Below are 14,127 nucleotides of genomic sequence, written 5' to 3'. Positions count from 1 at the left end.
CTTACTTGAAGCAGATGGCATATTACAAGCTAAATTAATTTTGCCAAACAATAAAATTAAAGAAATTTACTGTGTAAGTTTAAGGCATACCGTAACAAATAGCATAACAAAATTTTTGCCATGGCATCTAACAAGAACGTTTGAACATGTTCTTGAAAAGTGCAAACAAGGGGAGAAAACGAAAAGTATGACTTGAATGTACGCCATCATCTTGCAACTTAGCAAGCAGACTTCATCCATCGATACATCAAAATCAAATCAGATCAATTTTTTTAAAATTTATGTATAATATAGAAATAAATAGACTACTAACTTTAGTCAGAAAAAATTTGTTAATTACTATTTTTATTTACAATAGACAAGAAGAAATTTTAGAGGAAATAAGTGAATAATACTTTTAAGTTAGAAAAGATTTACTAAGTTCTCAAATGAATCTGCAAATCTTTTAAAACTTGTTGAGTAATAACATATGTAAATTTTTGTTCTTTATACTTTATGTACATATATATGTGTTTGTTGTTTAGTTTTTCTTTGGTTATTTGCTTATATTTTTGTTTCTATAGGTGTTTGTTCATATGTACATATGTTTCCATGGTTTTTTATATTTGTCTTTGTCATTTTGTGTTTTGTTGGTGGTTTATTTATAAGTGTGTTTTGTTTGTTTGCATAGTTATGTGTTAATATGTGTGTATGTGCTATTATGTATCTATGTATGTTATGTTAACCTAAAGGTGTTTCATTGTACCATTCATATACCATGCTAATATATTTTTTCCTTTTTCTATTTGTTTTTCCTATTTCTATTTGATGTTTTTCTGTTTTATATCCAGAATATTCATTTTATAAAGGGCGTAGACTAAAATAAAATTGCTATGTTTTATTTGTATAGTTTTGTACATATATAAAAGATTTTGTTTAAAACGTTTGTTTGCCACAAAATTTTTTAATTAATAATTTTAATGAGTTTATTCAATTTTTTCTGACTGTCAATGGCAGAGAGAGAAATGAAAGTTGGATAAGATATTAAAGATAATCTTATCCAGCTTTCATTTGAAAAAATTGAAAAACTCATCGAACATTAATTATCAATAAAAACTTTGTGTGTGCAAACAAATGTTTTAAACAAAATCTTTTATGTATGAATAAAACAACACAAATAAACCATAAAGCAATTTTATTTTAACCTACATCCTTTATAAAATGAATATTTTGCATAAAAAATAAAAAAAATTAAAAAAAGAGGGGAGAGAGAGAGAGAGTGAGAGAGAAAAAGGAAAAATGTGATATATAACATGGTATATGAATATTGCAATGAATTACCTATGGGCAAAGATATACATAGATACAAAATAAAACACACACATTGACATATAACTATGCAAACAAAACAGCACATACTTATAAATAAACCACCAAAGAAACACAAAACGACAAAGACAAATAGAAATAATCATGGAAACAAACATGTACAAGTATACAAACACCCATAGAAACATACAAATATACATAACATAAAAAATACAAAATGTATAAACAAACAACCAAAGAAACACTAAACAACAAACATACATATTTCATAAAGTATAAAGAACAAAAATTTACGTACATTTTTACTCAACAAATTTTGAAAGATTTAGAAAGAGATTTACAAATTCTTTGAGAAAGAGAGAGAACTTAGTAAATCTTTTCTAACTTAATGTAATTGTGCACTTATTTCCTCTAAAATTGCTTCTTGTCTACTATAAATAAAAATAGTAATTAACGTATTTTTTTATGAGTAGAGTTAGTAGTCTAATTAATTCTATATTATATATAAATTTTAAAAAAATTGATCTGGTGTGATTTTGACATATTGATTGAAGAAGACTGCTTGCGATGTCGCAAGATGATGTACCCAGGACGTTCATTCAAGTGTTACTTTTCACCCTTTGTTTGCATTCGTTTATAAAATACATATACTGAATAAAAAGAACAAAAAGAAAAAATGGAAAATTAAGGGCCATTTAATAAAAATAACAAATACAATGAAACTGTTAATTTTTTCCCAATCTTATCCAATTTTCATTTGAAAAAATTGAAAAACTCATGGAACATTAATTATCAATAAAAACTTTGTGTGGGTAAATAAATGTTTTAAACAAAATTCTTTTATATATGAATAAGACAACACAAACGAGCGGGTTCGAATCCACATTTTCATTTCAACCAATTCCTTACATAAAAAGATTAATTAATTGAAAGAATTGGGAAAGATGTTTAACAGTTTTATTGTATTCGTTATGTTTATTAAATGGCCTTTAATTTTTCATTTTTATTTATGTTCTTTTTATTCATTTATTTTATAAACTGAAATAAATTTAAAAAAATCCAAAAAAGGGGTGAAAAGTACGACTTGAACGTACGTCCTTGGTACGACATCTCGCGACGTCGCAAGCAGTCTTCGCCAATCGATACGTCAGTCGATCCGCCCCTGAATTTCGATGTCCAGAAGGAGGTTACTTTGTTGACGAGCCTGAAATCCACCAAGTAAATACTGTTGGAACCAGTGATCAACCGAGGGAGCCCAGATTCCCGTATCAACCATACAGAAGACCATTTCGACCAAAGTAATGTCCAACGCCGGTTTCTAGCCATTGGAGCCCAGCGATGGATAACGCAGGTGACCACCTTACACTATATTTAGTACTATATTCAAAGTGACATGGCACATTTTTTCCCCTTCACATTTCAACAAATTTTCACCAATTAGCACTACAAATACATATAAATTTGCCTTAATTTCTTATTAATTTACACCTTTGTACACTGATCTGACTTAATTAAAATTTCTTTTAATTATTTTATATCGTGTCTTACTTATGTTGCAATATTATTTGTTACACGATCATACATCAGCATGCTGTCAATTATTTCCTCAATCCATGACAGTTTTATATTTCAAATTCATTTTTTATAATTTATATTGCAGTGATAAATGAAGAAAGCTGCTAAATGTTTCTAAATTTTGTTTTGTTTTAAAGCTTTGTGAAGTTATTCTCTGTTTGATTATATAATCTCAAAGGCAAATAAGCCCAAACACTTTGTATTTATTTATTTTACATAATAACTACTCTCAATGAAAATTATAGGCCACCCTTTTTTTATATATTTTTTTTCTCTTTTCACCACCCCTGCTGTACCTGAGGAAGACCCCCCTACTGGCGGTATAGGCCACCCCTAATTTTTTTTCTATAATCATATTTTTATAGGTCAAGGCTTTATAAAATTAATTTAGGTTGTACAAAATTTCAAATAATAACTAATTAACTATGTTTAAAGTAATAAACAGTATTCCTGTAACAAGAAAAAAAAGTGTGTTGGTCCTCCATGGTTCTCCAAGACTTTCACCATCTTTTTGGAAGAGATTTAAACAGTTTCTTTATGTATTTTTGTTGGATATTGTTCCACTTTTTTACTATGCAGACTTTGAGTTTTTCTGTGGAGTTAAAGTGCTTCCCTTGTGTATATACAGCTCGGATTAGGGAAGTACACTTTGGTCTTTCAAGTAAAAATACATGCCATCAACGCTTGTGACATAGAAAAATCTATGACAGCCAAACAGTTGTTAAAGCATTAGCTCTAAAATCTGTAAATCTCTAAAACCTGGGGATGCACAGCAACTTGATGATATCTTGGGTGCCAGGGCACAGGGGAATTTTGGGTAACGTGAAAGCAGACAGACTGGCCAGAGGAGAATCTGCAAGACCATGCCTAGGCCTCGAACCTTTACTTGTGACAAAAAAAAAAAAAAAAGAATCTTCCATCGCATAATGGATCCAAACAAAACAAAAGGAGTGGATAAACTCTAGAGGCGCTATACGAAAAAATCTAGAGAATGAAATTGTAGCAGTGACTGTCAATGACCTAAGTCTAAGTCCTAGAAGAAGGATTGAGTCTATTGCATTGAACTAAGGAACAAAAGGTACAATAAGCCAGAAGGCTGCACTGCCTGGGGAGCTCAAATCCCGCTTCCTAGCATCCTCATCACCATACCCTATACAGCTCGACCAGCTCTCCCAAACAGTTTTCAATAATATTTAGATCTGGTGATCTGGCTGGCCATGGCAAAATGGAAATATTTTTTATTTCGAGGAAATTTTTTACTGTACAGTTTGGTTAGATAAAGAAGAAAGATAAACCTTCTTATTCACAGCTCTTTGCCTTGTTCAACAATTGGTTCATTAATCATCTCTATATATTTGTGTGCATTTAGTTTTGTTGAACAAACTTTTAAATCATTGTTCAGAAATCGTGCGATGCAGTCTGATGATGATCTCAATAAAGATCGAAACGTTGGCACGATAAAGAAAATGTTTTTCTGAAACCTACATCACACCAGACCGGATCTCACGATTTCTGAATAATCTTCAACTAACGGTCACTAATCACCACACAAAATTTTAAATATTTTTCCTATAGTAACCAATCCCAGCCCAAACCTTGACACCACCTCCATCCATTTGACGTCAGTTCAACAGTACTTTTTTCCTTTCATAGGTTGTGAAAATAATATTGAAATCGATCAGGACCATCCAGATTAAAACCTTTTTCATCACTAAAAATTACTTTTCTCTACCTCTTTTAACACAAAATAAATGACGAATCGCTTACTATTGGCTTTTTGGGCCTTTGAAAGAAGGCGTTTGGATTTGAGTTTCATCCACATTAAATGGCAGGTTCTTTGTAGAATGCGTTGAAAATTTGGACATTCGTGGAGACTCCAGCTTGTAAGCAGATTTCTCTCACAGAAGCTGCAGAATTGGTGGCTTGGCGTAGATTGGCCGTCCATTCTCCAGTAGTTGTTTCCATAGACCTACCTGTACTCTTAAAGACCGAGATTGGCCTATATTTTTGTTGCATTTAAATATTGATATAATACCGAATTTTCGTAAACAAAGAATTAGAGAGATTGAAAGGAGGATTATAACTGTACTTTTGTAATTATTGTTTTTTATATGTTTTGGTTAAATTTTAATATTTCGTACAACTATTAATGAACAAAATGAGGGGTGGCCTATAATTTTGTCAGGCAGTGTAGGTATAAAGATATAGTTGACTTAAAACATAACATTACTAATCCTTTCATACTCTTTAAATTAAAAATAAATGGCAAAAAGAGGGAAAATTTGAAAGGTTGTAGGTTGAGGTGAGGAGTTGGTGTTCGAGTGTATTGAGCCGAAGTGACATTAATTTTTTAACTCAACCAAAACCTTAGATAAAAAGAATAATTAAAAATAAATAAAATCAGTTCAATTTTTTACTTTCCAGAGCTGATATATTGAATGAGTTAATTAGTTTTAAAAAATTCTTTTCTTTGATGACACAATAAATTTGAGTAAAAAAAATGTAGGGTGAGCTGCTCTCTCCAAAGTGACCAGCAAAGGCTGACTAAAAGGCTTGTTCTAAATCCACCAGAGGCTCGTAAAGGCTCTGATCTATCTGGCTACCGAGTTCTACAGGCGCATTTTTTCATTCTTTTGTAAATAGCTTCGATGTCATTTATTTCATTAGATTGTGATGTGTTTTTGAAGGGAAAATTATTTATTTACCTAATATCCAAAGTTTTATTTTTGCTTTTAGGAGAGCCAGTAAAACCTGACGAAAATGGTGAAATGAAATGCGAGAAAGATGCAAAGTTTGTGAACGAGATAAAAGGCTGCGAGGGTCTGGAAAAGGGCGAAGAGAAAGACATCAAATTATTGGAGGAGGACGACTTGCAGAAAGAGCCGAAGAGTCCACTTTCACCGGTCGGTTCAACCCATTCTCAAGATGTGCCGGCACCGCCGAGCCCGGTCGTAGTGATCCCAGAACAGAAGATCGAGCTTGTGACTTTCAATGTGATACACAACAAGCAGAAATACGAAGTTGATTTCCCATTAGATGATTCAGTATCCAAATTAAAACTCCACCTTCAAAGTCTGATTGGTATGATAAAGGTAAAACATCATTTTTTTTTTTTTTTAATTGTGCTTTTGGTTTCAAGGGATTCCCCAGAATCTACAGAAGGTGATGTACAAGGGTTTGGCCAAGGATGATAAAACACTTAGGGATATTGGTGTTACTTCGGGTGCAAAAGTCATGGTCGTCGGTTCCAAACTTGATGACGTGCTGGCTGTTTCAACTCCAAGCACACAAGTAAGACTGTAAAATAAATAAAAATAATAATAAAAATCTTATGATTACATATTCCAGGTTTTAAATGAGGAGAAATCAGCTGGAACGAGTAAAGAACCTTTCTGCAAACAGAAAAATCATAAGCGGGTTTTAGACAGAGGAATTCCTGACGATGTTATGCCTGGAATTCTAAATACCAAAGTAAGTTGAGTATGTAATAGTTTTTTTGTCTTGATTTTAATATTTTCCATTTAGGAACCTCTTCCACCATGTCCTCTGTCCGGTATGCTGAACAAATCCGGTGGGAAGGTGAGGTTAACATTTAAGCTGGAGCTTGACCAGCTTTGGATTGGGACTAAGGACAGGACTGAAAAAGTACCAATGTCCACAATCAAAACCATAGTCAGTGAGCCGATCGAAGGACATGAGCAGTACCACATTATGGTGAGTTTGGTGTTTAAATCATGAATTATTTGTTCAATTCAAATTTTTCCTTTTCAGGGGTTCCAGTTAGGGACGACAGAAAGTTCAAGGTATTGGGTCTATTGGGTTCCAGCCCAGTACATCGATTCCATCAAGGATGCTGTTTTGGGCCCTTGGGTGAGTTCAACCGATTTATATATTTATACGCTTTTTTTTCCCCTTAAATGTCTCAAATTTCTCCTTTGAGTCAGTAATTTAACGCTTAAACATGTAGTGGAAATTATAAAAATAGATTTGTCATTTTTGGAGCAGGGGCGTTAGCACGAAATTGGATTGAAGGATCCCGGGACATAAGTGTGACAGGCAAGTGCCTTTTCAAGACTTTGTAGTTTCACGGAATTTTTTTCTCTTCAAGACTGTCATTAATCGTTCTCTCTGTAGCGTTGACTGTTCTTCCTTTAGAATAAACAAAAAAGCATGATTTTGATAGAAACAAAATTCTGTAAAGGACGCTTTTTATTACAGTACAGTATTTTTTTAAAGGTAAATTAAGCATTATTTTTATATTATTATTTTTAAACTTAACAATAAATTTTAAATCACTCCAGCTGGTTTGTGTCAGTGTTGATCATCGGTGACAAAATGTGTGGAAAAAAAGATAAGTTGATCAACTCCTGTTCAGATTTAAAAATTTACATAGAACAAAAATACATTCATTCATTTATAGTTAGCTGAAGAGATAAAAGTTCAAAAGATTTCAAACAAAACGTCGATTATTTACACAATTTAGCGCTTTTCTTATTGTTTAAAACAATTTTTAAATTTTTTTTTTATAGAAAACATTCAATCACTTGGAGTTTTCTTGACCAATAACCTTTGATATAGAATTTCACAGCCGCGATTATTCCGCAGTGTTCACAGCTTGTCGAATCTGGATTTTTTTTTAAACTCCAGTCCCAAGTCGTTTTAGAAAGGACGGATTTTTTGTTTGTTCAATTTTGCTTTCTAAAAGTACGACTTGTACCTTTTTTAAATCCAGCCTTTCTTAAATGTATTGTTAAAATAAAAATGTTAATATTTTTATACATAATCTTTTTATCACAGTAGTGAATAAGATTTATTTTCTAATAAAAAAAAAAAAAATAATAAATAAAAAAATCTTTACTATTTTAGTTATTGCTGATTTTTTAAAAATATAATGCAAAATGTTTCAAACATTTAATTTTTTTTTTATTGGCTTCACATGATATTGCATGCTGAATAATTGCATGACGCATGTTAACTCTTTATGATTTAAGTAGTTTTAAATAAAAGCAACAAGACAAAGCTTCATAAATTTATGTTGGTCTTCTTTCTCTGATTCAGCTTCATCTTAATTAAACAAAAAACATGCACAGTTTATTTTATATTAAAAAAATCCATTGATTGAAAGTCTAGAACCACATGTCCTATGTAATAATTTGACTTAAAATTTGATTGAATGCTTTTGTAAATTTACAACAGTCACAATCATTACTGATCAACCTGGTTTGTCTATATAGACCAAACACATGACTGTGTTAGAAGCATGCTTTATCTCTAACTAGCCTCTTTTGTTCTGTTAAAATAATGTTCAACTGTTTGGTTGAAACAGCAAACATTTTTAACTCATGTTTTCCTAAATTTAAGTAAATAACTCGATTAGGTTTCGTGGTCCGATTGACCAAATAAATTCTTTTCAATTAATTAACACACATTTAAACATCTACAATTAAATAATTAATCTTTGAATTAACAACAAATATTATCAGGAGAGTGTTACCTTGGGTTCATGTTTGAAACATTTTTTTAGGTATTCCTATTTTTATAAAAAAAAAAAAAATCTGTAAAGAAACAAATAGTTAAAATATTTTTCTTTTGTTTCTCTTTTTCAGGAGGCGTAAAATAACTTCAGTGCTGTGTTTTTTCGAAAATAAGTTACAAAAAAAGTCAAAAAAATTAAAAAAATTGTAAAAAAAATATGTGGGCCGAACTACAGTTTTTGTACTAAATTAAAAAGAAAAATATTTGTGTTATACATAAAAAAAAAATTAAAAAAAAAGAACAAAAACATCTTTTTTGCTTGGATTTTGTTTAATCTCACCTACCTTATTTTCATTTATCTAAGAATGGGAGTATGAGCTTCACTCAGATTTTGCGTTTGTCCTAAGGTCATTATAGAAAACATGTATGTACAATATTTTACAAAAGAACAAAATGACCAAAAGACAGAAACGAAGATCAAGTATTTATATGGTATTTACATTTTTTTGTTTAAATAATGGAAGATTTTAAGCTAAGGTAAGGTTTGTCGGCGAACTCGACACTGCCAAGTTTAATAGTGAATATCCCGTTGTTGGGTAAGTCGTGAAGGTCATAGGAGTCTGAGTCCCAAGCAAATCCGGAGTCGAAACATCCAAGAGGGAGTAGTTGAACCTTGAGTTGTTCAGCCTTGGATATACAGATTCGTTATATCCGAGGTGGCTTAAGTTTTGCTCAGCTCCACACGGATTGAACAGCGGTGGGCCTAGCATCGCTTCAAAAGCGTAGGCAATTATCGAACCGCTCGTCAGTCCGAAATTGTAGGACAGTGTCATTATATTCCCTGTAAATAATTTTTAAAGTTTTAATTTGAGCAATTTTAATAATCCAGTGTGAAAAATCACCTGCTAATTCTCTATGTTGTTCGCTGACTCTGCTAGGTGCTTGTATCATTGGGACACTCCCGAGGATACCGTTGCTCAGACCGAGTATGATACTGAAGAATATCGAGTAGCCTTCTGCCAGAAAGAACGGCTTTATTCTCGGCCAAGCACAGAGCAGCAAAGCGGGTATGAGTACTACTCTTAAGACGCTCAAGACGACGAGTCTGAATCTTGATACGTCATACAAGAGCGAGGCAGACATCTAAAACGAACTCTTTTTAAATTTTCAACGTTCGATGATAAACCATGAGTTTTTACCTTTCCAATGAGGTCCGACGCATTGAATACGGCCATTAAAATGACGGGCATCCAAGAAGCAAACTTACAGGAGATTATTTCTGACTCGATCCCAGGGTAGAGGCTCAGCGTGACCAGGTAAGTAACAAAAATGGCTGTCATCGATGGCCAGATGTTACGGATTACTTCCACCCTCATCTTACCAGCTCCTGATATATATAATGAATGAATTATCAAATAGAATATCACACCACATCAATTTTTTAATTTTTTTATATAAAATAGAATTAGATTACTAACTTATCAAAAAATACTTTAATTACTATTTTTATTTATAAAAGACAAGAAGCAATTTTAATAAATAAAGCTTTTTTTTCAATTAGGCAGAGGAAATAAGTGAATAATAATATTAAGTTAAAAAAGATTTACTAAGTTCTCTCTCTTTCTCAAATGAATTTCTCTTTGTAAATCTTTCAAAATTTGTTGAGTAAAAAAGTATTGTAAATTTTTGTTCTTTATACTTTATGAACATATGTATGTATTTGTTTAGTGTTTCTTTGGTTGTTTGTTTATACATTTTGTACTTTTATGTTTCTATGGGTGTCTGTTTACTTGTACATGTTTGTTTCCACGGTTGTTTATTATTTGTCTTTGTCATTTTGTTTTTCTTTGGTGGTTTATTAATAAGCGAATGCTGTTTTGTTTGCATAGATACGTGTTATTTTGTGTCTATTTGTTTGCCCATAGGTGTTTACTGTCTACTTATATATAGGCTTGCTTTTTTTATGTAAAAAGGCAATCCTATTTTATACTTTATTTGTATGTACACACTTACATAAAAATATATGAAGGATTTTTAGTCCAACTTACTTCTGATTGAAGACCATGAAATTCTGGAACTCGGCCTTCTGTATGTCGCCGCTGTATCACCACTCATACTTACGACAACGTCTTCCACTTTGTAAGTTGTCGTACCCTGCGGAGCGGTCGGCTCGTAGACCGGGTTCGCAAAGCTGAAATGCCCCTGTGTCGATGTGTCCAGTGGGCTTTGAGTCTGAAGTTTAAGCACCCCGTACTGGGAACCCTTTCCTTCTGCTGGATCGCCTAAATCCATCTTGGGGGGAAAAAATTATCAAACCATTATCTACCATAAGAAAGATTGAAGTATTAAAACAATAATCATACAAGTCCTGCATCTTCTGTAGGCTCGAGAGTGATCTTTTTCGCCTCTTTGCACAATGTTAGATAGAACTGGACAAAGTCAGTTTGCCTTATAACGTGGTGGATTGCATAACATAATCCGACTATAAACATGCTCATGAGAAAGAACATGAGCGTGTTGCTCCTTTGGTTTTCAAAAATCATCTTTGTAATCATACGGTTCATCGACACCATGAGACCTGCTGCACCTAAAGAATATCAAGTTTAAATAGTTAATTGTTTAAAAAAAAAGTAAAAAAAAAACCTTACTCTCTCCTGCCATGACTGCTTGAGTGTACCGGCTTGGCAGCATGCTCGTATATCCGTAAAAACTGCTCTGTTGGACTGAAAATTAAAATTAACATATCTGATACCAAGAGTCTGCGGTGCACCATATTCACCTGTACAACCGACAGAAACAACAGCGACGGCTATGAGGTTCGCCGTGTAGGATTTCGACTGGGCGATGTTGCCCAGGCAGATTTCAAATATAGCGACGAACATCAACGTGAAAAACGATACGATGTAACCTGATTACAATCGAAAGATCAGAAAATTTCATTATTTCCTTTGTGTTTTAATCAAATTATTTACCGAATGTGATCCTCGTGTTGAGCGACAATGCTTCGACAAGGAGGTTGTTGGCGAGCACAGCGAAAAAAGCCATTCCAATATATACGAGAGACATGTCAAAAACAATCGTCGTCCCTGGGTATTGCATTTGAAAATAGTCAACAGCAATTATGAAACTGAAAAAAAAATTTTAAAATTCTATGGTAAAATGGGTCCATTTAGGTGTAGATTATTGCAACTAGGACAGGAAAAACCACACGCAAGATCCTACATTAAGGAGCTGCTGGCAAGGCCATGATAGTTGATCAACAACTTAAAGCTGGCCAGTGAGTTATGAAAATGGAGGTTGAGCTGCAAAAAGCCTTGTGGCCGTCTCTTTTATCCCTGTCCTTATCCGTACGGCTGATATCAAGAGCAAAACGAGCTAAGCAAATGATCATTTACTGGGGACAGAACTATGAGAATCCATTTGGAGATTTTGTACGAAAAGAGTTCTCAGAATGCAAGAAACCTTATAGACCATAAGAGGATTTCTTGAACATTACAGGCTGCAGGCCACCCGAAGAAATTTAACAATAAAAAATGTGCGGTTCTGCAGGAAAAATGTTTCAGGACCTAAGAGACTGTTTAAAACTGAGAAAAATAATAAAATTCATACAGATGATTGCCTGGTGTTCTGTACAATACCTGGAGTCTAAGGTCTCTTTCAGATGAGGTGACGGGTGTCAAGGAGTGTGGTAGCAAAATGTTTGGGAATCGCCCCAGCCCCTTCACACATCAACTCGTCCGCCCAGGCAGGTGGGTAGCAGGCACAAGTGCTCTCATCCCCACTTCTTGACTCAACTCAAAAGACTGCTCGGCATTCGTCCTTATTACCAGTCGCCTAGTTTAGTCAACTAAGTCCACCATGGAAATCGTTACAATTGCAGCTTTCCAGGTGGAACTGTTCATTGAAGATATTCATATTCGTCCATGATATGGGACATGAGGTGTGAGGAGTATAGTGATAAAATTAAAAAAGTGAAGCTTGGAAAGAAGTAGCACAACGGTATTTGAGAGAATCGCCCGTTTCCCAATTTTATAACAACAGATATACCCACACTTTTCTTTACTGGGTTTCCTCCTTTTTGCTTCTCTTTTTGCAGAAGAGCAAGCACAAGAAGTGCTCCTGCTTCCTCGGATTCTCACATTGTACTGACCTCCTGTTGGGAAGACAAGTTGATTCCACAAGTTGCCTGTGAAACCGAGTCTTCACACGGCAGTAAACTAGGTGAGAGTCAACCGGGCAACTTAGTTGAATGTGCCATGTTGCCGCCTTGTCTGAAAGAGGCCTAAGAATCTTCTAATTTTATAGGCATTAAATTGAGCCTGAATTATGAATCACTTTCTGAATAATTTATGATTTTACATAAACCTATTTTACGCGTATGTGGGTGCAAGTGTTTAAGATATGCTAAACCTGCAATTCTCGAAGGTCATGCGGTTACTGTATAGCTTTACACCCTTCTTTGTTTTTTATTTTCAGAATGTTATTTTCCTTCCAGGCCTGTTCTTATTTTTCGAAACAGTCGACTGAGGACTATTTTGGTATAATATCCAGTCTGATTTTAATAAAGGAAAAAGGAAAGAAAAAAGACAAACGATTTGGCCAATTAAGAAGTAGGACAAAACGCGTTTTTTGCTCCATGATTAATTAGGAGATAAGCAGATATTGATCCCCAGGAAATTGACAACGGAAATCAGATTTGTCAAGCGAGCACTAATATCCAATCGATAACACGTATTCTTAGTTAGGATCAGAGTGTTCGAGAAAAATAGGCAAAAAATTTCCAAAGTGGGAAAAGCGCGAAAGAAAAAAAATCGGCTGAGGTCTAGAGAGGGACTTAATTTACGCTTTATTTAAGCTAACAATAAGAATATTCTTGCCACTTTAGGTTTTATAATTAACAGCACATTAAAAAAAAGATAATTATCAAATGTTAAATCACGAAATTGACAAATTTGCGCCTGTTTTTTTTTTTCATTGATCATTTTAGAAAATAGGAATTTGATGAGATTAAGAAATTTATATAAGGTCTTGTTTCATGTTTAAATAAAGCTAATAAATTGAAATTTATTTTGGCTTTGAATTTTTTCTTCAGCGTGTCAAGCGATGTAATTAATAATTAAATACGTAATTTTCCTAATTGATAATATTACGTTGTTACGTCGAGCGTTGGGCATGGGGTCAACTAGGGTTCTTTACTTTTATCTTTTTCACCTGTTGTAAGGTAATAGGAATCCAACTCCGGCCAATACGAGGGATAAGTAGATGAAATCGTATTTGTCGACCGGTGGTGAAAGGTGGTTGAAACCGTTGTTGAATCTGAGGTCGTTACCGCCCCTCTTTCCGAGCTGGATGTAGCCCCTGCTCAGGTTCTCGTCCATCCTTTCGTCCTCGTCTTTCATCGAGAGCATCTGTTCGAAATTGTTTTTAGACGATTAAATCCCTAGACTCCCATGTCGAAGTGAAACGGGATCCGTTTTGAAAACCACTGGCTAGGTGAAAACATTCCCATTGATTTTCATGGTGAAGGGATCCGCTTTGGATCATGAGGGGATGGCACAGATGGAAATCTTACATACAGTAGGTTCCATCGAAACGTATATTTTGATTTAAAACAGTACGAATAGATTAAATTTATTGATTTTATTAAAAGCATCGAGAAAGGTGGGTATCACTGCCTACAGGTCAGATCGATCCTGCAGTTTTCACGCCATGTCTCGTCCCGCCAATAGTTGAAAATTATCTTAACAATCTACAGCCAAATACTTATTA

At 33.8% G+C, this 14,127-nt stretch overlaps 2 protein-coding genes across 4 annotated transcripts; one reads left to right on the top strand and one right to left on the bottom strand.

Annotated features, from left to right (window-relative positions):
* The first annotated feature begins 2,486 nt into the window (after positions 1-2,486).
* On the top strand, positions 2,487-8,565 carry LOC106666037 (ubiquitin domain-containing protein UBFD1-like). Of its 3 annotated transcripts, none has more exons than XM_024230400.1 (7): positions 2,487-2,659; positions 5,602-5,964; positions 6,023-6,174; positions 6,232-6,354; positions 6,409-6,597; positions 6,655-6,753; positions 8,490-8,565. In XM_024230400.1, the coding sequence occupies exons 1-7, from the start codon at positions 2,647-2,649 to the stop codon at positions 8,496-8,498; spliced, it is 948 nt and encodes a 315-aa protein (XP_024086168.1). In that variant the 5' UTR covers positions 2,487-2,646; the 3' UTR covers positions 8,499-8,565. The 3 variants fall into 3 exon arrangements, with proteins under 3 accessions (XP_024086168.1, XP_024086169.1, XP_014248397.1); XM_024230401.1 differs by lacking the exon at positions 8,490-8,565 and adding an exon at positions 6,889-6,958; XM_014392911.2 differs by having other exon boundaries at positions 2,488-2,659; positions 5,620-5,964.
* An 88-nt stretch (positions 8,566-8,653) lies between these two features.
* Positions 8,654-13,869, bottom strand: LOC106666036 (equilibrative nucleoside transporter 4). The gene is made up of 9 exons (XM_014392910.2): positions 13,570-13,869; positions 11,331-11,485; positions 11,138-11,266; positions 11,007-11,081; positions 10,722-10,945; positions 10,407-10,650; positions 9,558-9,745; positions 9,261-9,501; positions 8,654-9,199 (listed from the first exon to the last, which is right to left on the bottom strand). The coding sequence occupies exons 1-9, from the start codon at positions 13,764-13,766 to the stop codon at positions 8,886-8,888; spliced, it is 1,767 nt and encodes a 588-aa protein (XP_014248396.1). The 5' UTR covers positions 13,767-13,869; the 3' UTR covers positions 8,654-8,885.
* Positions 13,870-14,127: the final 258 nt, after the last annotated feature.

The sequence above is a fragment of the Cimex lectularius genome, unplaced genomic scaffold, assembly GCF_000648675.2.
Source record: "Cimex lectularius strain Harlan isolate CLEC.00 unplaced genomic scaffold, Clec_2.1 scaffold49, whole genome shotgun sequence".
Lineage (NCBI taxonomy): Eukaryota > Metazoa > Arthropoda > Insecta > Hemiptera > Cimicidae > Cimex > Cimex lectularius.
The sequence above is the reverse complement of the archived record's forward strand: the minus strand, read 5'-3'. Positions and strand labels throughout refer to the sequence as shown.